Source organism: Helicoverpa armigera, chromosome 13, assembly GCF_030705265.1.
Source record: "Helicoverpa armigera isolate CAAS_96S chromosome 13, ASM3070526v1, whole genome shotgun sequence".
Classification (NCBI taxonomy): Eukaryota; Metazoa; Arthropoda; class Insecta; order Lepidoptera; family Noctuidae; genus Helicoverpa; species Helicoverpa armigera.
In genome coordinates, this window is record NC_087132.1 from 7,600,892 (window position 1) to 7,627,581 (window position 26,690).

General features: G+C 32.6%; 1 protein-coding gene across 2 annotated transcripts in view; it reads right to left on the bottom strand.

Annotated features, from left to right (window-relative positions):
* Positions 1-572: 572 nt before the first annotated feature.
* LOC110370707 (ATP-binding cassette subfamily G member 4) overlaps positions 573-26,690 on the bottom strand; it is a 32,378-nt gene continuing 6,260 nt past the window's right edge. For both annotated transcript variants that reach the window (XM_064037401.1, XM_021326615.3), the window contains exons 3-11: positions 23,445-23,562; positions 8,968-9,154; positions 7,923-8,068; positions 6,269-6,507; positions 5,541-5,651; positions 4,869-5,029; positions 4,162-4,348; positions 2,807-3,063; positions 573-2,490 (exon numbers count right to left, since the gene is read on the bottom strand). In XM_064037401.1, the coding sequence (XP_063893471.1) occupies positions 2,146-2,490; positions 2,807-3,063; positions 4,162-4,348; positions 4,869-5,029; positions 5,541-5,651; positions 6,269-6,507; positions 7,923-8,068; positions 8,968-9,154; positions 23,445-23,562 (1,751 nt within the window). In that variant the 3' untranslated portion in view covers positions 573-2,145. The remainder of the gene's footprint in view (positions 2,491-2,806; positions 3,064-4,161; positions 4,349-4,868; positions 5,030-5,540; positions 5,652-6,268; positions 6,508-7,922; positions 8,069-8,967; positions 9,155-23,444; positions 23,563-26,690) is intronic.

Here is a 26,690-nt window from a genome sequence, read left to right on the forward strand (position 1 = left end):
TCGTCTCCGGTTCCTAAAAGTCCGGTAGAACGGCAACGATAGTATCGAAGAGTGATCAGGCGCAGGACCAACATTTACGTGCTCGCTTAAGCATGAATGTATCACCACAACTTCCAAAGCATGGACTGCTTCGTAGGTTTTACGACACCTTCGAACCCAAAAAGAACTCTCAGGTTCTTAATGCATGAAAAAATAACTAAAACAATACATTGGTAACGGAAGCTCTATTACCTTCTTTTATTTTCCATTAACTTTATTTTTTAACAATTTGGGTACCATTGCTATTTTGTACAACTAAAGTAATAATAGAGAATGAAGGCAGATTCTTTTGTATAGATACACAACACATAACCTGCACAACGCATACCGTTAATGTGTCTACTCATAACGGTATCCCTCAAGGTCGACTATTTGGCCCATTACGTTTTTGTAACGACCTACAGTAACAAAAGAAAAACAAGAAGTTCAGTTACTTTGTTCTCTTTTTATTTTATTTTTTTGCCTATGATTTCATTCGGTTTATTTTATGAGTATTTTTAAAACGAGGATTTGGGAAGAAAACTAAGTCATAGTAAGGTTGAATGGTTTATTCGTCAAGTTATTCGGTATGTACATTTATTTGTCTCTTGCGTCATTGAGTCTGCAAGTACTATCATACAATTCTTTAAAAAATACTTATTAAAATATTTTTTACTTACATAGGTATTTCCTTCTCGAGCCCATTTTCTTTTAGCATTAAAAATTAACTTGTTTGTGTTGGTTAAATCTGAGTATTTGGACTTTGTAGACAAAACCATTATTTTACTAACAAATTTAACTGCTTTTTCTGTTATCATTATTTCAGTCAAAACGCTTATATTAAAGTAAATACATTAAGCACTGAAAGTTTATGACTGAACCAAACAAACGACCTGAAGCGTTTAAAAGTTATATCTGTATCTGACTAGTGAAATCAAATCAATGATATGTATACAACTTGATAAATACATATTTATTGTTTAACATTATTGCATTTGTTACATTTATGACTCATACGCGTTATGGCAAGACTTAAGTAAAAACATACAATGTACACTAAATCATATACGACGCGATATAATGATTTGAATTTACATCAGGTAACATTATCTGATTAATATAAATAGGTACATAAAATATAATATAACGTAACACAGAATTATTCCAACCAAAAAATTAATACAATAAAATCCCTTTGTATTTTTATTTATTCTATGAACGTAATTTACTTATTTACAATTAAAATAGCCTTACTAATATTATTTGACGTTAAATACCAAATTAAAATATATCCAAAATCAAGTAAAAATACATAATGAGCTAAAATGCAACTACAGTTTAAATGTATTTATCTAAAATTTCAAGGTATACATCTGTATTGGAAATGAAAATCAAATGCCCGTGTCAATTTTATAAATAATCCTTGAAACTAATGCTTACCAATAACTGCTATCATGATTAGAGGTATCGAAAGCTTCCGATAGATCCATCAAAAGTGATCCTGTCATATCAAGCCTTTAAAATCTTTCTTAGGATTATATGCCTTATAATTTTGTTTTATTACCACTGATAGTTTCATGTATGCAGTGGTTTTTAAGTTTTACAAAGAATATTTTGGGTTGATTTTACGATTTATGAGGCAATAAAGGGTGATAGTGTGAAAAATCAAAGAAATGTCTTGTTCGATAAAATTAAAAAATATATTTGGTAATACGTATTCTCTCTGGTAATAAATTGTAGCTTAAAATGTACAATATTTACATTGGAATGTCTAATATACTTAATAATATAAGATGTACAATCTACTTTGTATCTCAGAAGACTACATTTATTCTTCAAGCTTAGCAAAACTCTACAAATCAATATAATATCAGTATTTCTATTACAATATTCCCGTACAATGACATAAGGTACTTTATAAAATTGGAGCACTTTTCACAATATCAAATACTTGTGTTTCTCAGTTACATATTTACCGACGAAACTCGTTTGGTTACGATATCATAAAATAATGCAGACGTGATACACATCGCTTACTCTACAGTTTGCGACCACGAACAGACTAGTTGTATTGTCATAAAAAAACGAGATTTCCACATCTCGTCGCACTACACTTACCTTATTAAATCACCATTTGTTCTTTAATCTAATTTTTAGTATTAGAAAGGCTAGTATACTAACAATAGAACCTATGCTAAGTAAGGCTACGATAAGCATGGAGAACTTCTCACCTAAGACGAAGGTGTCCATAAGGAACTGAGTGGGGTACGTGTAGTGACAGTAGAGTTCCGAACAGACGAGGTTGGGCCGATCCATGCCGTAGATGGACAGGACCAGCCCAACTAAGCCGTGCTTGAGGAATGAAGCTTGGAATAACCAGCGCACGAAGAACGGTGCGTCGCAGTAACGGAGGAAGAACCCGGAGAATATGGTGAACGGCATTATGAAGAATGGACCGAATACTACTCCGTTCTGTAATGAGGAAATTCTTTGTTATAATAACACGTTGTGAAAGTAACACATAAAGTAAGTATAAGAACACCTGAATTAAATATTTGAGTTTTCTCAGAATTTTCAAAGAGAAATTCCTAAATCCCGAACAATAGCATCCCAATAAATCTGTATAGATGAATCAAATCTTCAATTCTAATCAAATAAGTTGTTGTTAAGAATAGTATAGAAGGTAGATAGGTTAAAATCCAAGTATAACTAATAATTATACAGAAGTTGCCGATACTTCTGACTCTCAACACAATAATCTTAATATAGTAACGAAACTGATACCAACCTTAACATTAAACAAGGATCCAACGAGGAGTCCTTTAACCAACGCCACATAGGAGACCAACAGCAGCACACAGCAGAAGCCAGCGAATCTACGGATATCAGTGGGCTGGCCCGTCAGCCAGTACGTGATGATGGCGTAGGAGAGAGTGCAGACAGTCTGAGTGGGTAGCGTCGATACGATGGTCGACATGTAGTAGGCGCCCGCTGTGTACCATCGGTTGAAGTGCTCCCGTCGGATCAGGGGGATTTCTTCGGGGACTGTGAAGAAAAAAAAATTGGTTAGTATGGTTTTTGTCGTATAAGCCGTTTTCTGATGTTTGGGGAAGAATGTGTGGAGAGATACGTGCCATTTGGTTGCAATTTAGTTGCAAATCGTCATTCTTCAGACTTGGCGAGAATAGTGGTTTTAGGGATGAAGTAAATAACATAAATTTAAGACAGTCTTATCTTATGAAAAATCAATCTCATAAAGAGTGCGATGGGTAATTCATTTATCTATTCCAAAGTGAAGACTATTTTTTTTGTCAAATGATGACATGAATAAGAAGGGAGTGAATTTTAGTATGACGGCTGACTGAGAAGAAAGCGGAAAACATATTACGCCCATCCCAAATAACTTGGAAACAGGCAGGAAGAACAAGAGCTACTAATATTATTCTAAAATTTTTAAAGTCAATTCCATATAGTTCTCAAAGAAAAGCTTTCTGTAATGAGGACATACTCTCAAGTCTATTTTAGAATCATTACAAACGTAGTAGTAATTTGATGCGCTCTGCTAATTTCAGAACATTGTATATAAACACTACAACATGAACGTGTGAATCGAATCTTAATTATTCAGTTATAAATAGTTTCCGTTGACCTAATTACGTGCTCTGAGTCAGATATGATTGGCAATACTTTGTCGTTTCAAGTTCATTGGTGTAAATTGCCGTTTACTCGTGCATGCAACCTTTTCGCATAATTTGACTTGTTAGTGGTTGACTCATAAGGGCTGTGCGGCTAGGCTTCTAGCTATTTCCATAGAGCAATATTTTCTCAAAAAAATATTTTTTATTCAGTGGCAGATGCATGCTGTTTTTGTACTTCTTATATCTATCTTAGAGGTTAAAATATCATATCAGACAGCCTCACCATCCGGTGCTGCGGGATTGCTTGAAAGGGCTACCGTTCCTCTGGTACATAAAGGGCTTAAGAAGGAACATGGTGGATTTTAGTCAGTAAGAGACTTCCTTTACGCTACACCCACAGCGGGGTCATTTGATTTCCCACCAAAAAACTTCTTCAATTCAGTTGAGCTTTTTTTAGTCTAGTACTTATTGCCTAAGTTTCATCGGTATGTTATAAGATACTTACAGCTAATAGTAACAGCACTGAAGGCGGTGAACATAAGAAACATGAGGCTGAAGTACAGGTAGTTGTAGTTGGTCCGCACGTAGGCCGCGTCCTCGCCGACGTTGTAGAACAGAAAGCCGAGGAACAACGCCATGGCGCAGTGGATGCCCGTTGTCATTAACGTGAACGATGGGTTTCTCCATAATGACTGCAAAATTATAATTAAGGCTATCAATGATTTTTTTTCAAGGAGGAAAGAAGAAGGTTTGTTTCTATGAGACTTCGGATTTTTTGGGGATTGGGCACATGAGTTCAGTGAGATTTGGAATAATTTGGTGGACGTTTCTAAACGATGTATTATGCCTATAGTTTGCAGGGTTCAACAATAATTGAATAACGATCGAATTTTTAGTTTAGTAGTGCATTCAAAATTGTAGTACATCAGTTGATAAAATGCTTCCAAGCTGACTTTGTACCTCTGTATCTGTACTCGTTAATTTCACGGCAGAGCTTTCACATGAAATGACAGACATTATCGTAACCCAAGCAACAATTTCAAATAATTACATTAACAGTACTCGAGCAGTCATTCAATCGTAAGCTCGTTTTTTTTCACATCCAACTTAATGACATGTTTGGATGTGAAGTTGGGAATTCAGATATTGTTTTTCGATTTCTTTATAAGACAAAATAAAACATTGTATAGAAAATAAATTACAGTATTTTACCAGTAGCGATCTCCGAGTGAGGGTGATGAATTGTTTCCATGGTGACGTGGAGTAGGTACTCTTAAGTGCTAATAGTATTTTACTCGTTGGGTCCTCTTTAGGGGCAGGTAACGTCGTCAGACAAACCTCTTCATACACAGCAGCATTTAGATTAGATTTTTCTGAAAGGAAAAAATAAAAAGAGAATTAATTTTATAGCCTTATAAATGTAGTTAAATTGAGGCACTTCAACTAATAGATAGTCAAATTGAGATATTGCTTCAACTAATAGATAGTCATATTGAGATATATTGCTTCAACAAATAGATAGGAATGTTGACGACAATCATCAATGTACAGAAGCTGTTAAAATACCAGATGATAAAAACACGCATGATATTTTCCTTATTATGATTAGTTTGTCGACCCGTACAGATGACGAGCAAAGAGTTATTTAATAAGCACCCGTTGCTTCAAATGTGAATGATGATGACAGCTGTATTTAAGTAATAAACGAAAATACACACGTATGCAGAAGTTTACTTTAATTAGCTTAGTTAATATTTATAAAGCGGACAACTGAGTGTTAGTCAGTTCAAGGATTCAACACGGCTTGCATATAATGTATTATCATAGAAGTACTAACAGCAGTATTAGCTACTGAATTAACTATTCTAATAAAGTAATACATACCTATTATTTTACTATCAGTCTCATGAGATACGTTTGTGATCCACCTCTTATTCTTTCCATTTTCAGAATTCTCGACCAGTTTGCTCGCATTATCCACACATATTTCGATTACTGAAAAGATATAATCATTTTTAGTATACACTGTGAAAATATTTACTGTAAGCTGAAACTGGGAAGAATTATTAGACTACGAATTTGACGTTCAAACGAATGATAAGTATTTGGATAACTGTTGAAAGATCAGAAAATTAAATTATGTAAAATAAACCCAGGTACGTTGAAAAATATAAAAGTTAAACTACCACCTAATCGTTTCCTAGCAGACATTTAATTAATCATTTACATTTTAAGTACTATGTCGCTAAAATTGTAAGAGGTTTAATTTTCAAAATAAGTCGTTTATTACATTTACAGACTGTCCAGCTCAAAGATGGGACCGGTTTCAAAGCAGGAACTATTACGAACAAATTGATCGCTATCGTTATATGAAAGATTTTGGTAATCAAATGTTTGATTGAAGTTAGAATTACTTAAATCTGGCTGTTCCACCAGAGTCTCAGAGGAACTACTTTCCAAATCTGGATAAATAGGTAGTGGTCCTTTCTCAGGCTACAGACTGTGCAATAATTTTCATGGACCTATGATTTACCTAGTTTCATGATGCTTGCAAATGCGTTGCGTTAAGTTAGAATTAGGTTTACGTGTAACACTGTGAAAGACATACTTACAGAAATCAACAGGGTTGTGATAAGGCGGGCACATCAAGTCCATTTGCTCTAGATAGGGCAGAAGCTGCGGCACAGACCCGACGTATGCGCAGCGTCCCCCCACCACGGCATACAGCCGGTCCACCATGTGCAAGAGTGCGGCGGACGGCTGGTGCATAGTCACCACCACCGTCCGCCCTTGCCGCGCTAAAAGGTGAAGTAAATATACTATTTGCTTCGATATTGAACTATCCAGCCCACTGGAAAGAAGATATAATTACGTTCAAATGTTTGGACCTTTTTTGTTTCATCAGTACATTTTAATTTCGATATTTTTTTTACGCCTTTGGCTGTTGTTACAGGTCAGGTAGTTAGTACCTAGAAAGTTTGCCAACCAGTCTTACCAAGGGATAAAGAGGTAACTGGGTTGATGAGGTCAGATAGGCAAATGCCCCAAATAAGTCACAGTTAATCAGGTTCATTCGATTACATTGGAATCCGAACCCAATTAAGGGTAACGGGTTTGTCTTGATTTGAAAGAAACAGATTGCATCTGTATGAATAAAATGGACTTAAGACTGAGCCTAAACAGTGAATTTACTTAATAGTTAAAAAAGTGTTTTAAAACACCCAATTTATGGTCATTTTCCTCCAATACGCGACAATCAAAAGAAATTAAGTGACTTGTGTTTACCGGATTTGGCAAACCTTACATTGTAATTATCAACAGATATGATTTAGGTATAATACATATAAATGCCGTATAATGGATTAAATTACAATGTTTTAGTGTCACCTCATTATCTAGATATGTTATCGTGCAAATATCGACAGATAAATACTTCTGGCACGGAAACATGATGTTATATAATTAGGAATGTATTTTAGACTTTATTGTTTTCGGAAAGACACGCAGCTACGTCAATTTTGTGTCTAAATGTAGGTGTTTTATCTAAACTGAATTAAAAACTTAGACCAACAATAAAATATGAAATGACAGTGTTCATTGTTTTCATTCAGGGTTCATTGAATTTAATACAATTTACAACAATTGAGCTCGCACAAAGTTGATAGCTACTGAACTGTTAGCTGACTCATTGTACATCATACTTATTTACATCGAGATACTAAACCAGCACCGAGCTCTTTATTAAAATGTACAATTTTAATTAAATACAGTATCTAAATAGCGTGCGCTCATATCTAGAATATTTAATTCCTCGACTAATCCTTCTGATTTGTTGTTGATAACGATGTTGTAGTATGCGAGTGGCACTTTCAGATATTTCATGCGGCTGTAACGTGTTGTTCAGTAGTTGAAGTTATAAATAGTGACAGGATGCCGTCCTATTGTTGGTTGTTCATCAATCATAAAAATAACTTTATGGCAATTAATTAGAGACGAATTGCTTTATATAGAATTTAAGCTTCCATAGTCTTAAACAAGATTTCTCCACTATTTTCGAGTTATAAGAGTTGCGTGGGTTATTTTTATATTTCATAACCCGTTATACTTCTTAGTCACCTATTACCATTTAAAAAGGAAATAGTGGGTGAGTCTTATTCGTTATCAAGGCGAACGTAAAAGAAAGACCACCTGAATTTTATCAGTGCCAGATTTACAATGTCTTATACTATTTAATGTTGTATATTTTTAATGTGACTACATATTTACCTGGTAGGTTCATCTAAAAACATGACCGGAGGGTCACTGATTAATTCTAGACCTATAGCTAGCCTTTTCTTCTGACCACCAGACAAATTGCCAGCTCTCGTGTGTCGTGCTGCACTTAAACCAAGAGATGTGATTATTTCTTCTACCTGGAAAGAAGAGAACTCATTAACTTCAGATTTTTTCCCTTTTTTCAGTTAGTTTTCAGAACATTAAAGAGAAAATAATATTTTACGTTTTTAATAATTAAGGCAAAAAGAGAGATTTTTCAGATATAATTACGTTTAAACGTTGAATCTTGTATTAAATTGGTAGGTGGTATCAAAATCGTGGCCTTATCGTAAATAAATCAGATTTTTAGATGTAGACAATGTAATTATCGTCAGTTGATCCGACCAGTCCCGAACAGATTTTTGTGAAAGCTATCGCTATCGGCTTCTTATAAAGATAAAATAACAATATCAAAGTTGTTAAAAATGGTCTCACTTTTTAATATCTTTATTATTCTGTAGGGATAGCTACTATCTTGAAACCAATTAGGAGCTGGATTGCATTGTGCAACGACAATCTAATCGTAGGAGAGAGCAAAAACTAGGTTTCTAAAGGAATAGGTACATTCATTATTCGAAAAAGAAACACTTCATTTTTATAATTTGAGCAATAAAGATCACCATTATTTACGTTTATTTCGTATAATAAATCTAAAATCTAACTGCGTATTATCTAAAAGCGTGGTCCTTGTAATTGTTAAGCTGCTAACATTCACAGCTGATAGTTACTCGTATAGGTCGGAAACATTGAATTCGACCTTTAAAGATTAGAAGTGTGCAATTAATTTAGATAATACTAAGAAAAAAACCATTGGGTTCTGCGTTCCGTGGAAACTACTTCCCGTACCCGGATAAAATATAACAGAACGTGGGCCACTCGGGGATAGCGTATCTTCCCAACATTGAAAGAATTTTTCAAATAGGTTATGTAGTTCCAGAGATTTTTATTTCATTCTTATTTTACAGAATTTTGAGTGTTATATTTTTATATGACTTACCCGTCGTTTTTTTTGTTGTTTACTAATATGATTTCCTAATTTGAGATCAGCGGCTATGTGAAGTGATTCTTGTATCGTGAGCATATCTTGCACCCTGTCGTCCTGTAGAATGTAACATGATCGTCTTCTGAACATTTTCTCATTTCGCACGCGTCCATTGACGTAGATATTGCCACTTGTCGGTTTTCTGAAATGGAAATAATATGAAAATTAGGCAAAAGACACTTTGTACATACCTACACGACTTTTAAATAAAGACAAAATATTTTCAATTCTGTGTCTAATGAGACTTGTTTAGCTTAACAAAAGAAAACCCAGATATAACTTCGTATAGTCATTATGCCTATAAAAATGAATAAATTATATTATTTTATTAAAATCTCTTTATTTTGTGACATTTTAAAAGTTGAAATACCTAATTTAATTAAGATATTAAAGCTGTACCTATTTCATTAAACACTTTGTGGATTCAAACCGGTTGGAGGCTTAACTTTTCAGGACAAGTTTTTGTGATTAAAATTTTTATCATTTACAGCTGGTTATCAAAATTCATCAACAGCAACAGACCAATATAGACCATGAATCATGGTTTACGTTGTTAGTGATAGTCTAATCTTATCAATTTATCTTTTTTTAACAGTTGGGTAAGGTCTCATCGACCCTGCAACATACGTTACTTCCACGGTTAACCTATGAACATATTTGGTACCGATGGCGATTAATCAGTTTTCCAATTGTTTTATCGTACGACAGACTTGGAAATATTTTATCTATTGTTACCTACGCACCTATCTGTAGATTTGGGCTTTAGTTGTATTCTATCAGGCAGGTGGAAGGATTTTATTTAATCTTATTACAGCGATAGGATCAAAGTAAGAGTTTTATAGAGAAGTATGTAGAGTTGCTAATGCAAAATGAGTCAGTGGGAAATTGCCACTAGCCTTTGCTTCAACTAGTAGATAATAAATGAATGAAGAAAACTGATGAAGTTTCAGGCAATTTGTCATTTAGTTGGAGAGAGAGCCAAACGTCCCAGGCATTTCATTCGATTTAAACATAAAATGGGTAAAAGATTGCCATTTCTCCTGTCTTAGGGCCTGAAGGAAGTATGTATAAAGTGACATCCTCAATAAGTGACAACGTTATGTGGTCATAAGTACCAGCGGTGGCTTGTCATCTCCTACGCTTTGAGTCACCGCTCAATGTAACAATTTGGAGCATGAGGAAGTATCCATTAATTGTCCCCGTAGATTCGTTTCCTTTGTGTAAGTATGTGAAGAATGTCTTATTGGTATTTACCTGTGTGTTTGTAGTAAAGTAATGTTTATTTATTTGTTTTGTATTTATGTAGTGAGACACTAATTGCTTAGTAAAGATATTGTTGTTGTCCAAACTATCTTCATTGTAGTTAAAGTAAATGTAGAAGATACCATACCTTTTTTAAAACCTGTATCTATTTATGTAACCGACTTTTGTGAATGGTGCCATTAAATGTTTACCAGTCAACGACATTAATACGTGCCTGACCTTTTATAAAAATTGTCCAAGTATAAAACCGGTTGAATAAATAATTGGTCATAATAGAAAAACCGCCCGAGATCGTTTTGTTTGCATTATTATTTTCATTGGATCTCTAGCGAAAACTGATAGTTAACTACATATAAACAATAAAGAAAAGAGTTACAGGAAACCGCAATGGCATAACAAGATAAAGGGAAAACAGTCTTTATAATTATTAAGATTAACTTTACATTTGTAATGGTATACAGGTATTTATATTATTCACATAGAATTAATTAACGGTGCTAAGTTGCTTATAACTATACCATATTCCAGCTCACAATAAAAATGCCATTACCTACATGTAGAATTCCAGATTCATAAACTTAATTGACTATATTTCAATTAATTAAGTCATGTTTTGTCTTTCAGGTGATTACATAGAGAAAAATACATGAATTGTGGAAGCAAAATATTCACTTAAGAGATATACATATAATTTTGTATCTTTGGAATTAAAAAGAATGAAATGTTTTTTTATCGTATAAATCATGGACTAATCTTGCCATAAATTATATAGAAAAGACAAAGTAACCAATCTGACGAATCCTTTGTTATCTTTACAATGAAGATAATACAGCCAGTTTTTACACCAAGCAAAAAAATATATATGAAAGTTAGACTAGGTTTTAAGTAGGTATCTTTATAAGATATACTTTTGATAAGGTATCTACTGTTTTTATATCGTTTAAACAACTGGACCAAAAAGATAATTTACAAAAACGTCATTTATAAAGAAAAAGAAGAGGTCATGTTCAATTGATGAAAATTAAATTATGTATATTTGAATGGACGAAATTCATGCAAAATTAGTTCAATGGAAATCTAAAATCTTCTGTTATACTTATATTGTATTAATTTTACCATTATAAGTTCTCGAGAAATTCCTGATACTTTGGACAAAGAAGAGCTTATTGATGCCAATTCACTGTGAGGGCCTATTCTGACGCATTAGATAACGTACTTACATCTACATAATTTAGTGATAAATGATTAACACTGGTAATTAAGCACTGTTGCTGTGTAATGATAAGAAGGACACATTACTGGATAATTAAGAACAACCTATTAAATTACTCTTGTTTTGATTCTAGTTGCCGTCAATATTTGCAAAAAAATAAAGTCTGCCTGCAAATTAAATTATGCCTTTTCATTTTATAAGTGCACCTGATATCAGATGTTTAAGTTAGTCTATACAATGTGTCCCGGGGATAAGTGACCGCCCGAAATTTTTTGAATATTTGTACAAAATTAAGAATAATTTCTTTTATATTTTTGAAAAAAATCATTAAAAAAATTTTATTGTCAGGCCTGTTAATAACAGGCTTTGCTCTTTTTTTTCAAATTTCAACTGACTGTATTTTTGCATTTGTTTGAAATAGCAGCAAACATTGTTGTGAGCTATTGTAGGAAATATCATTTAGTTTATTAATAAATTAAAAGAAAGTGATATTAAGGGGGCATTTATTGGACTTATTTTGAAAAAACTGAAAAAAAGGCGTTATTTTCTTTGAATTTTTATTTTCTTTTTTTTCTAATAAATGTTTTATTACATTTTTGTTATGTTTGATAATTTTAATTGATTAACTATGATGTCGGCTAGTCATTAAAGAAAAAAGAATTTAAAAAGATGTAAAAACTTAGGAAATATCTTAAAAAAACTGCAGCACGTCACAGTATTTACTAAAAATCATTAAAAAAAAAACCAAAGGCGGTAAGTCCCAAATATAAAGGAAATTATCCTTAATTTTGTACAAATATTCAAAAAAATTCGGGCGGTCACTTATCCCCGGGACACATTGTATTTCTAAAATAATTACGTATTTATACCTAAAAGTTTCAAAAACTGGTATGAACTTTTTATCGAATTTATAGTTTCGCGGATGTGAGATATGAGAAGTAGGCAGAGTTAGTAAATTGTAATCATGTCGTAAAATGAATTTGTTTTGATGATAGGAATAAGGAAAAAGGATATTTCAATAAAATAAAAGGTAAAATAAGCCTTTGATAGCTACAAACAAATGTACCGTTTACCTAAGCATTCTCAAACATACCTAACACCACAAATAATTGAATTGATTGTATTAATCAAACCGATCTATCAGTTACTTTACGTTACTTACATAATATACATATTTAATCGAAAATGAGTCGTAATAGAAAAGTAAGTGAAATCTAGAATAGAATAGACTTATCTGTATATTCTACACAAGTTGTTCAGTGTACTACGCATAGCATTCACCCGTTGGAATAAGTACTTAGCATGCCCTAGTGGAAAATAACCTATCACCTTCCTCTTCAAATGAACTATCTTACACTGAAATATCTTTTTAAGTGGGTCTTGTAGTTTCCTGAGATATAGGTACTTCTCTGCTGAATAAAAGTGATATTCATTAAGCAAGTTATGAATCTAATTTAATGTAAATTACTAAAGCTGCCTTGATATATTAAATCGCAATATTCTTATCAGTGAAGCGTGCTCATGACGAACGAACAAGATCATAATATTTGTTTTAAATAGTTATTGATTTAATATGTTATATAGAACAGAATAACAGTCAATATACAATGCAATGCTTGATTCCTGCACTTGAACGTTGAATGTAAATAGTAAATACATGCAATAATTAGGCTAGTAGGTTGTTGGGTTTTAGCAGACCTTGTACCTAATATATAATAACAAGTATTCATATTATACTTAAGTTGATTTAAAACACGCATTGCAATGTGTAGGAACTTAGTGACACGAAAGAGATTTCTGTTTATAAATAAAGCGTGTATTAAGGCGTCAATACTAATTGCTTAAAGTAGAACTAATACATAACTGTAAAAATATGACTACCGGTTATCGCCCGTCGCTGTGTTAGTTATCAGAGTATAAAAATTCTTGCTTAACCCGCCTACTACGAGATCATGTTGTGCAATGAGCTACTCAATGGATATATTGATGGAACATTTGTGTAAACAACTGGGTAGCATTTCACAGGTTAACAGCCTAGTACTATGAAGTATCATCGTCGCTTGCGGTCGCTGGCGTGTTACTCGGTGAAACTGTTTTCAACCAATTTGAATATTGAAGAGTAAAAATGGTAATGATGCCATTAATTTGTTTGAATAAGAAATCTTTATAAATATAAATGTTTATGCTGTTCATAGCTATTTTCTTCTCAAATAAATTATCTTAAAAATATGTATGTACGTTTGATAACTCTGATTGTAGATATGATTTACCATGAAACACTGCAGCAGGATTGCGGAACACTGAAATTTTGTAATGATATCAAAAGTCGACCACTAAGCGACCACTTATGTTTGTTGTTGAATTTTGAATCTAAGCACACTTCACTTTAGAGTCGATTGCATATAACGTAGGCGCAACAAAATTACTATCAAAAGAGTTAATGAACTAAATACAGTCATTAGTTTCGCTGGCGTAACCGTTGTTCTGTTTGTATTCAATAATAATGGGGTCGGCATATGAGTCTTTGTGTGTAGGAAGTTCTGTTCCTTATAATATTAAATATGAACTTCTTCACTTTATTTGAAACTATTTAGTAATCTGTGACTTTAGCGCTCCTCAAAACATATGTAAAAGTGGTTGACCATTTGGTAAGTCTTTCAAAATAATACGCTTTGTCAAAAATGTAGTTCCAATTAGATACTTAAGGCTACAAGGAGCAACTAAGTATAGGTATTCTATACTTAGTTGCAGAACAAAATACTAATCAATTTCCAATCCAGCCAGCTTGAAATCACCTGATTTCAAACTTGCTTGTTATTTTGAATAACTTTGAATTATAGCAGACGAATATAGAAGCAAATATTATGATAATTTGCTACATAAAGATAACTGTTTCCACGTATTTTGTATCTTTTAAATATGTATAAATTAAAATCACGGCCACCAATCATTGAAATACATATTGTTATCATGAGGTTTGTAGTCTGATTAGGTAATTCTCGAGCTCAGTAATCAGTTTTATATCAATTAAAATTGCCTAAATTAGGGATCGAAGGGTCACAACTGGCATCGTTATGAATTTTGTAGCGCTTTTCAAAGTGAAATAATGCTTAACAATTTCTGTTTGCCCAAAACTAAATGTAGGTATGTGCAATGTATGCTCAATTTAAATAAAATAAAAATATCTATATCGATGTAATATTATTATTTAAAGATTTTATTTTCAAAAAGACACATTCAATTATTTTCATGTTTTCATTTAATTTGCTAATTATAAGTTGAATGAGTATTATAATAAAGCTACTTGGTTAACGACGTGAATCTCAGTCAGTAGGTACGGGTCAATGTTACATTGTCCAAATCATTACAGCAAATCGCTCAAGGGCGTAAGATAAAACAAAGATTATATTTATAGCAAATTGTGACAGCTATTTTAGTTGTATGTTTCTCCTTATGGCCCAGTTTCTTTATATTTAATACTAGAGGTTTACCCGGTCCCACAGAAACGTGTGAACGTACCAGGACAAAATATACGGTTTTTATGTTATTTGTTACTCAGGAATAGTGTATCTTTCCAACAATGAAAAAAAAAAACAAATCTATCTTTCGTTTTGGAGCTTTTGACAAACAAATATATATTTTTTTATACTTTATTATGTTAGTAGTTAGTAGAAATTCATCCTTATTTAAGACATGGCAACGGAATACACTAACTTATAAAATTCGGAAATTATTACATTCATGAGAAGCCACAATACAATGACATTATAAATTCACGCGTCTATGTAAATTAGGTTTTATTAAGCGCTGTTTTCCTTCTTTGGCTAGAATGACAAAGTTATAACTGCCGCGGTCATGGCCACTTCATGGTTATTACGATTTGTTATGGTATGAAGCAAGTAACTTTTCCCATTTAATGGTTTGATAATATGTAGTATGAAAGGAAAATTGCATGGAATATGAAAGGAAAATTTAATCTTAAGAGTAGTTTATCACAGAAGAAATCTTATCTAATCGATATTATTAAGATAATTATATTTATTTTTAATATAGGTAAGTAGGTATGTACCTGAACTACTTATGTACATATAGTCGGGTCAGATTACATAAGAAGGGAGAGTTATTAGGTTTGATTGATTGTTTTTCGAGTTTTATACTCAATTCACAAATACTAAAGATCTACAAAAGTCAACAAGGTGTTTCAAGCGCAGAAATATGAATTGGATGATCACCCATCCATTGATAACCACGACAAAAGTTTTTTAACCTTGATGGATCCATGCGGCTGTTGCTACGCCACGAACCTAGTCTACATTTATTAATAGATATGAAGAAAAACATCACCTCCTGTGCTTTTTGAATAGTGTTTACATTAGATTAGATTAGTAATATGGGTGGTATTACTAAACTGGTTTCAATATTGAGAGATCTTACTCAACAGGTTGGGACGGTTACAATGACCTGATATCTGGTAATAAAAGGTGTGCCTGTTTTCTATTGGTTAATTCCAGTATCTGTTTATTGATTCACATGAAAATATGGGCAATTATTGAAATAAAAGTAATATTAATTTGAGCGTGAGATTTTTTAATTTAGGTGAGTATAATAATAATAAAATGTCCAAAAAAAGACAAAAGAAATTGGCAAATGCTACTGAATTTGTCATGTGACGTTTTCTCGTAATATTTATTTATATAAAGATTTAAATAAATTCACTAATGATAATGAGTAATCGTCAGTCTATCGGTTGGTATCGGCCCGAACGTGATAAAAATATTTGGCAGGCAGTTATGTGGACGCATCGTTGGGTTGAACGCCCAGAGCTATTTTAAAACGCGCACTACGTAGGTAGCTATGTTAAAAATACGTTCCTACTGACACTAGCTATAACTATTTGGGTGTGTTAAATACTGGGTTAGTCGTAAACGCGACTGTTAAAACTATACAGACAAAGCTACTGGTATTTTTCTTGTCTTTAAAAAAAATGAAGTATTTTATGTATTAGCATCACCATATGTAATGCTGAGTTAGAACATTGCTTATTTTTTGGCTATAGATACAGTATAATAATAAACGTATATTTGCTAAAATATATAAAGTAGGTATACTTTATTATTAAATGATAAGTAAATTATGTAATGTTATACCTTTAAATACGCAGCTGAGTGAAAATGCGCGTCACTTAGATAATAATTATTATGTGTTACGTTTGAAACGTGCTCTTTAAAGTTTATTTATCATTGTTTTATGTTGTACTGCGGTGCAAATCATTTACATTGTGTGTCACGATTTTACGTCGCTAGCATACTGCACGTAAGACAATTACACTAGAACAATTTTTATTTGTATCTATCTATTACGCGTAAAAATAGTTATATTTCTATTCGTCAATGTAAAAAGGTTAAATCAACTGACCTGTGTTCATGAGCCATTACTACAAGATTATTTATGCACTATTTCTTTAGAAAGCACCATTTATTTCCAAGTAAACTAACTGATATTTTAATAATAATAAAAAACCACGCAAATATTATAACTATCAAGAAAAACAAAACACAATTGAAATTGCAATTCTTATTTCAAAAAGTATTTTTTTAATTTTAAATGGCAAATGACAATTTTTATTTTTAAATAGGTACACGGTTTGCTAGACTTTTTTCTCAATTCGATATTTAAAAATATTTTAGGTCTGTGGTATGGCCGCGACGATGTAAATGTTATAGTATCTTTTGAAATGTTAATCTATACATATAATAAATCTGTAAAAAAACTGTGTCTGTACATTGAATATATTAAAAAAATAATAATTGGGTGGGGTTTAGAAACAGTAATGGAGCACAAATCCAAAAAAAAAAAATTGTCTGTTTGTCTGTATGTCTGTATGTCTGTATGTCTGTTTGTTTGTACACGCTAATCTTCGGAACTACTGGACGGATTTCAATGATTTTTTCTTTGTTGTATCTGTATAAAGTCGGGGCAACATATAGGTTATAATTTATCTTCGAAACTTGAAGACCTGGTGCAGAACACCAACAGATCAACAAAACTATAAGAGATACAAAAATGGTGCCATGGCAAAAATTGTTCCACGTGATGAGCATTTTTGGTTGAGAGAATAAATTTGAAGATTTGAACACCTGATGTGGAACCCCAAGAGCCCAGCTACACTGTAGCATATACGGGTATGACGTTTTAGCAAAAGTTGTTCAATCTGATAAGCACTCTTTGTTGACTTATAAAAAATGAAGATCTAAAACACCTGGTGTGGAACCCCAAGAGCCCAGCTACTCTGTAGCATATACGGGTATGACGTTTTAGCAAAAGTTGTTCTATCTGATAAGCACTCTCTGCTGACTTATAAAAAATGAAGATCTAAAACACATCAGTCTGCAACTTGCTCCGAGGAAATCTCATCGGATCGCGAAGCGCGCTTCCGTCATTGGCATATTTACGCATCTATATCCATATCTCTAGAGAACTTCTCAAGTAAAGAATATGCTACTCATTGTCTCGCGAGTCGGAGACGTTCACTGATACAAATTATACAAAATAAGCATGGTGAATCAAAGAAAGTAATAGTCCGTCTTTTAGATAACCCTAAAATAATGGACAAGTGTTTTTTCTTTTCTTTCACAAACAAAGAACAACGAAGATACAAAACGCTTGAATTTTGTGTTAAGTCACTTCTTAGTACAAATTTTACATAGACGTGACATCACGAGCCCCCACTCTTCGACTTTGTTGCGTTAAATCTCATTGTTATTATTTTTATTACCTCAAGAGCCTGTTCCCCAAATACGTTAAGGTCGGCTTCGATGCAACTGAGTACCAGTGTTTTACAAGAAACGACTGCCTATCTGACCTCCACAACCCGGTTACCCGCTCATACCAATACCTCTTGGTAAAACTGGTCACACTTACTGGCTTCTGACTGCCCATAACGACTGCCAAGGATGTTCAATGACAGCCGCGACACACTAGAAAAGACAGCTCCTCCAAAAACCGGTCATGGGTGTCCAAAATATTCTTAGAAAGTACATACGAACTAAGAAAATTTGCATTGGCAAGTACTTGCCAGACCTGGAATCGCAGTCACACACTCATGCTTGAGAGATCGGTTCTCTAAACACTAGGTCACCACTACTTTGTTATTTAAGGGTCCGTTCAGAAAAACCACTTAAATGCGGACTAATTAGAATCACTACTTTTATCACTATGGTCATGCCTATTGCGCTTTAGTTCTTAGCGTTTTGTTTAGTCTGCTGTGCTTTTGCCGTTGACGTACAAAAGTTAAATATATGGAATGTTTCGAATGATTTTGCGTATTCTGTTGTTTTCCCGTCAACGGGCCCTTTAAATTCAACATCAGACGATCCAGATCTTTAATTTTGCTGACCCCGCAGTCGCTGGCATAAGGGACAGGATCCGCGTACGAAGTCGCGGGCAGAAGCTAGTTTACAATAATAATTTTACTATGAAGTAAATCCGTTGTAGCAAGATAAAATATGACTTTTTGGGCAGTTTAAAATAAGCACAGAATTATTTGGAACGAGAGCAATAAAACTGCTCGTTGCTTCCTACTATGACTAATTAATTGATATAATATAGTTCTAGTTATACCTACTCAGTATAGCCAGTATGTGGCCAGTATGCAAAAATTGAAGTATTACATGTATAAAAGATATTGCTCAGACAGGAAGCCTTTACCTGGTAAAAAGCTAGGCTAGTATTAATTTATAACTGTGATTTTTTAGACCAATTGTAGTTAAAAGTATGCCACTGTCTGGTACTCAGCTGTATTTCGTTAGACTGGAAGTCGACATTAACATCGTTGAAAAAAGGCTAAGATGATGATGAATCACAAACAATAAGGAAGTTTTTTTTTGTATAAGCAAAAAGGATCGATATAAATCGACGTCAATGGCGGAAATAAACCGAACAACAAAGCTTGCCAGTGGTAATTTAATATATATAATTTAATAAGTTGATGGCGTTTTTACATCGACATGTTTCTAATACAATTAAGGCAATTCCATTTTAAACGCTACGTGCAGTCCCAGTGATTTTGGATATTGAAAATGTTACCTACTAACGTAACGTGTTGGCTAATACACAAAAAGTTATTTGGAACCCGTTACCATTGTGTTATTAAACTAAACTTATAAACATAATTGATTGTACACAGAAGCGGAATGGATGACCTTTGGAGCGCTAACACGTGGCCCTTTGTAAACCGCAGTTCTTGATAGTGCCACAGAATAATCAAGCGTTATACTTTTGTATTCGATATATGCCAGTGTGACAAGCGTGTGATATAATTTATTGTTATTGTGTACTCTGTGTATTATGTGAGCGTATAGCTACCTAACTATTCAGTCTGTGATAGTTTCGTGAACCTTTGTTTATGTTATCTAAGTATAGTATAGACGTTGAGATTGTACAGAGAATAGTAAGAAAATATAAAATCTAAACAGTGTATTGTTTATTAAGTTCATAAAGTGTTAGGTAAAGGAGAAAAATGTAAAATTTTAACTTACAATAATTTAGTATGTAAACAGTGACAGCGATGAGGAGCAATTTTTTGATGCCCTGTATTAGTTTTAAGTTGTATATATATATAGGTTTATTTTATTTTCAATTAATGTAAATATTTTGTGAATAAATACGTTTCATAACATGTATGTAAATATAGCAATAGTTTTCATTTTTTGTGTAAATATATCGTATAGAGTTTTTTGTATAATATCTATGTAATAAATAAATAAATTAATTTTAACTAAGTATAAGTTTATTTTCAAGCATGTATTAAACTCTAGTTTTTTGTCCTCCGTGATTAAACTTTATTTAATTTAAGGCTTCGTTATCCTTATGATAATAATTTTGGTTATTCACGTAGTTGATACAGTAGTGATAACCATGTTATTCCACAGCTAGTTACTTTTATATCCTATATTAGAAGATAGGTACTTCAGAAGTCAGACCCTTGAAGACACAAGTTATTGTGACGATTTTTCTCATAAAAAACTTATACGGAAGCAATAAAGGCCCTTTAGACTATTGAATATGCATGTTTGTTTGCAAAAAGTTCCTACTACGTTTATTACACACGCAGATAGGTACTTACTTTTTTATGGGTTATAGTTTTTATCATAACTTCAGGGCTTGTGGGTAAGCAATCGTCGGTCTATGAATTGTAATTATCAATTAGCATTACAAATCAGTGTGATTCAGGAAGTATGGCTGATACCCATTTTATTTCAGGATAAGAAAAAATGAAACAAAGATTTTTAGCCTCTCGAAAAACTCCATATAAGTACCCGAATGCAGTTTTCTGAAGACTGAGCTAATTGGCGAAAATTAAGTCCATGTACTTATGTACTTGTTTTGTAAATAATGTAGTTGTATTGCCTCAATAAATAAACTTAAGGGCAAGCTTTCGGTAGACGGCTTTCAGTTAAAACGATGATCTAACTGTATGAAAGTTTCCCTTAAGTTTAGGTAGCACTGACATCATTGTTTTCATACTTTAAAGTATTTTGGCTGTCTTTAATCACCAATTACGGTATGAATGGTATGCTTAGGTATTGAAACTTACTAGAATTCCACGTCAAACTTGGTTAGTGTGGTCACGTAACATAGTCTTGCATGACACATAACAGAATACAAATAATGCAAAATATCTGTAAGTACGTATGTATGTGCATTAATTAAAATGGACTGTCAAAACAGAGGATAACAGTAGCTACTTTTTATTCTACATTTGTCGAGACCTTTGTAGACTTTTTCATCGAATATCTAATAACCAATCAAATGACATTTCTTATTTGTATATTTTGAGTAAGAGAAATTAGGAAAATGTTTGTATTATTCCATGAGTAATAGTTAACTAATTAAAATTCAAATAAATAATATTAGGATTTTAACAATCGGTGATATGACTAACCCTAGACAGACACTATTTGTTCATTGATTGTTTTACTGCTATTTCTGTGAAATTAATGTACTTTTAATAAAAAAACTTTTTAAGAACTATAAATGTACCATACTCGTTCTTATGATGACCGCCACTTTTGCAGTGACGTCACAATTTTATTGGCATACAATAAACGGATAAGTATTGCCAATAGTGTGAAGATATTATGCCTGTGAGGGTATCTACTGTTTGAGTTGTGCATACTGCATGATAAGCAGTGGACCTATTAGGAGCTTGACCGCCATGATTGTGTTGAAATTCCCGTCACAATTAACTATTGTTTTGTTAAAATTTATCGTTTATAAGCGGACGTTATTCGAAATGAAGAGAGATACTTTTATAAGCCTTTCGTTGGAATGGAACTGTTAGATAGATGTCATTAAATTATGTAGATTTAAATAAGACTTGTTATATTCAGTTCTTTAATCTCGTAACACTATTCCTATTTTTGCTACATATGTATTTTTGAAGTAACGCTACGTCGTAGTTGCTGCTACGAACAATGCGACGTAGCCAATTTAAAGCTTAGATAAGATGAATAACCGCGTTTGTTACAGTTCTTAAAATGCATAAAACTACGTATATACAAGCAAGAATGTCCACGAGTATTATCTCGCAGCACCTGAATACCGTATTAAATTAATTGAACAGTTGCTTGTGACGTAGTGGTGATAATCAATGGTGATTAGCGAGCAGTTGATATTGTGGGTCAATACCACCTGTTATCTAGATATGTGATTGATTGTAGTCACGTTCTCAGACAGTGAGAATGGCTTACTGCAAGTTTGTAACAAGTAGGTAGATTCGTACAATTTTATAAGCATGGCCAACCATGTGCTCAGTGTTCAAAACAAGTGTCGGAATGAGTTTTAGTCATACTGCAATAATAAATTCTGTGTGTTTGTTTTTAAATAGGGTAATACATTGTCTATTTGACCTTCAAATCTATGTGATGTTAAGATTTGTTAGAACAGTAAGTCTTCTTATATTCCGGCATCTCTTTAAGTTATTAACTAATTTTCAACTGGGAAGCCTTTCGAGATACGCATGTAGTCATTACATTCAGTAATTACATAAGTTACAGTTCACCTCCGACAAAATCCGACTAAAATATTGTTTCATATTTACAGTTTAAGTATTCAAGGTTTCTGTTGTTCTACAATACTTTGTTGTTAATAAATTAATAAAGTTAATATCGTTAGCCACGAATCAGTTGCGTTATCTAAAAAATACGATTCAAAGTTCGTGTTTATTATGATGAAAATATTTTTAGTTATGTGTAAGCCTGCGTTTTGAAAAATTTAGAATTTACTAGTTGTTATGAAAACTTTTTCTGATATTTATTTTCATATTTTTGGATTTATCAGTAAATCTGAATCTTATCTTTGGAGTGTATAATTTTTCAACTAACTCTTGGCCACTCTTGATTGTATATCGAACAATATTATAAATTGTATTTTGGTATTTTACTTCGCTCTATAGAAATTAGTCGTCACTAAGAGGCTACTAGGTAGGCTTAAGGTTCAAGAACCTTAAAAGTTAGTCTCTAGAGAGCATTGAAAGTCTAGACCGTGGTGCATTATCAATAATCTTTCTATAACTCAACCACAATCGTATGCATTACAAATATCAGGTGTTTCGTTATCAGACTCGAGTAGATCAGCCGATTGTTGCATAATATAAACAATATCGCATTTACGAACTTTATAGAGCGTAATATTCATTTCCTTTTTGTCTCTAAATTTTATTATTTTATAGGTGAAGTGTGACAAAGTTTCTTTTCAGGTAAGATTGGCAAAGAACTGTAAATATTTCTGTCTAATCATCATGCTTGAATATTTTTTTATCTGCACAAACGTCTGTGCCTACACAAAATTAGTTGATAAACTAAGTCTCTAACATTTGTACCTATATCGCATACCATTACAATGTAAACGTTCGTACACACTATAGTGACCAACTACTATTAAAAAGTAAACTCACGTATATCCCGCTAGGATGTCCATGAGAGTGCTCTTGCCGGCCCCGGACTGTCCCATGATGACCGTCAGCTCGCCGGCGATGAACGTGCCGCAAACCTCGTTGAGTATCGTCTTGCGTCCTGGGACATACAGGAAAATTGTCACTTTGAGGACACATTGGATTTTCTTATGAGATTTTCCTCACTGTATTAAATTAAAATCAAACTAGGCTGAAAATCAGATCTTTTTGTACGTCAAGACAGTCCCCAAAAGCCCGTCCTTCGCCATTAAAAATATGATCTAAGATGTAGATGTGAAGTTTGTTTATACTAGAGGCAAAAATAACGTCTTAAATAAAGTAACAATAACGGTATTCGTATTTAGCGTCTAGAGGCAAAACCTAATAAAGGAATTGTTGTGCGGGCTGTAATATGTATTTAAGAAATACAGGCACGTTCGTAATTTAATACGAATAGCGTTGTTATAACTTTAACAGTATTTTTGGCAGATTGCTTTACAGATAATGTAAACTGGTAAGCCACAGATACTCATAGCCACTCTAGTTGGACGGTAATTGAAACTACGCGCCATTTTTTCCCTCGCCCACGGCTCGGAGTTTCGTATTGTACTCCTACGATATCCGCAACCACGGGAAAACGCAATTGAATCACAAAATACCTATATGTTTAATCTACAAAGTTGCACGTTGACCTGAGTCACCAGAAAGTGAAGGTTGGTGTTTAATCAAGTCCAAAGTTTTGTCTGATTGTTTCTCATTTATTTGTTCTTAACTCAATCCTCTAGAATTTCAAAACTGTACCATAACTCAGTTTTCATTAAAATTATATGTCACCATACAATCAATTAAGAAACAAAAATTTTTCATGTTTCCCTTTACGGCCATAATTACGTATACAGCTAATTTAATTTCATGGAGAATGTTTAGGTAATTTAATTTTAAACCGAACTCAGGATAGGAGAACTGACCTAAGCTACTTATCCAGTAACCAATTAGTGATGCTAACATCTGTTGAACTTTGACCGCATAACAATGCATATTATAGCAACGTGCATCCTGCCACGCTGTAGAAGCTCTATTTGATAGTGCCAGAACCTTTGACACTGACACTATCGTAATTAAATATTTATGTGCTTAACAAATACAAATTAAGATAGAGGTAGGAATCATTTTGAACTTGGGAACTATAATATAGGTATGGTAATGATAATGACTGGTTGCATTATGCGGCTATAAAGTACGTAAATGGAAGCGGAGAGGACTATATGAAATCATTTTCCCCTCGAAAGAAGATCTCCCAGGTCCTTCTTTATAGACATATTTAATTACGACACCCAGAAAGTAAGCTAAATAGGCATATTAAACACTTAATTTACTCAGATTATAATTTCAAGTCGTTATCAATTTTCTTTAGATAATGCATACCGTGTTGGACGGAACGATGACTTAGTTATCTACAGATAAAGGAAATACTTATAATAATAAGGACGTTGACAATAGCATTACTATATGAAAACGTATATAAACAGACTCGTCCAGACACTCAAGATTTTCATTCACAAACAGAATAAACAATATCAATAAAAAGCGAGCGGGAATTATTTATTCTCTAATAGACTATTATAAGATTTTTTTATCAAAATGAGCTTGAGATAAAGTTGCAAAATTTTGCAAAGCAGACTAGTAGTAGCACGGAGTAGGTGTATTCATTAAAAAGTTGGATGGATTGTTTAGTAAATTGTTATTGTTGCTTTGTTTAATATTACACTTATGTTATTCGTTTTTAGTCTGCTCATCGAAATCTTGACTCTTATGTAACGTATAGCGCTATACAATGTGGTAATTAAGAGTTGTTAATCATTAAGTAAAATATTTAAAAGTTTCATATCTAACAGTGAAGTATAAAATGAAATGTCAACAAAATTTTAATATTGATAGTGTTTTTCGATGTTTATTTATGGGTGGCAACAACGTCTGTTTTGGAATATTATAAAAGACTTCAAGACTTGATAAATTAGCATAATATTCCTACTAACTTGTATTTTTTATTATTTTTGCAGTATTTTAGGGTTTACTCTACTTAAGTATAAGTCATTTGTATAGAGTACATAGTTGAGGAGTTAAAAAGATAAGTTATTCATTTGTTTACTCATTAAGGGGATGGCATTTGTTGTTCATTTTTGAAAACATAAACCTGTTTTGGTTATTCTTATATTTGTTGTAATTTACATAAATGTTTGAATATCAAATTACACTGGTGATTGAGGTGTCGCTAGTTATATTAGCCAGTTTTGAATTTTAAGTAGTATTATTTTTGAAAATGGCCATGAATATAAAATTGTTAATTCATTCTGTTTTATTTGCGTATGAATGATGATATTTAAAGTCTAGATGTAAGCCTAGAAGGAAGATACTAGTAGGTAAATAGACTTATATGTAGATACTAGATATCTACTGTAACACGGATACGGAACAGTGTCAACTTGTAACTGCGGAAGGAATTCCACCTAGTAAGGCAAATCTGACACGTCACTAAATTGTGGCCAGCATGGCGGCTTGCGAGACGATTTTCCAATGAATTATTTATTGACAATAGCAAAAGCTATTAGTAAATTTGGATAAGTATTACTTATTTTCAAAATAGTTCATAACGAAATAACTTTTTAATCGCAAATCACGTTCTTAACGTTGTTTTTAAAGTAGTATTTTTTTTTAAAGAGTCCTTTATTCATAATACAATTTGATAGTTATAATAAAATATCATTTGATTATTAAATTTTTGTTTATCTTGTTCTTTGTTTATATCTTTTGTTTCTTTAAATTGATTTATTTGAATGACTATTCCAAAATCAAAATGAAGTAGATTTGCATTTGTTATTTTGATGATACTAAGAACCTTAGAATGAACAGTGCATTCCTTGATAGTTTCTTGTAAATCCATTTGTATTAACTTTAAGAGAGTCTTAAAACATAATGGAGTACTAGTTAACGACTTCAAATTAGATTGAAACTATTAAATCCTGAGTGGGTCTCGTAATGATTAAAGTTCTTTAAATTAGACATTTAGTTTAAAAGACTAGAGTGGATATCTACATAAGAACTTAAATTAAAAATAAATGATATATCTAATTTAATTTACTTTTTGAAGCTTCTCACGATTGTTAAAATTGTGAATTTAAACGACAATGACAGACCTACATAAAATGTATGCATTTTTAAAAAGATTTTTATATCCTAGCAAATAATTAA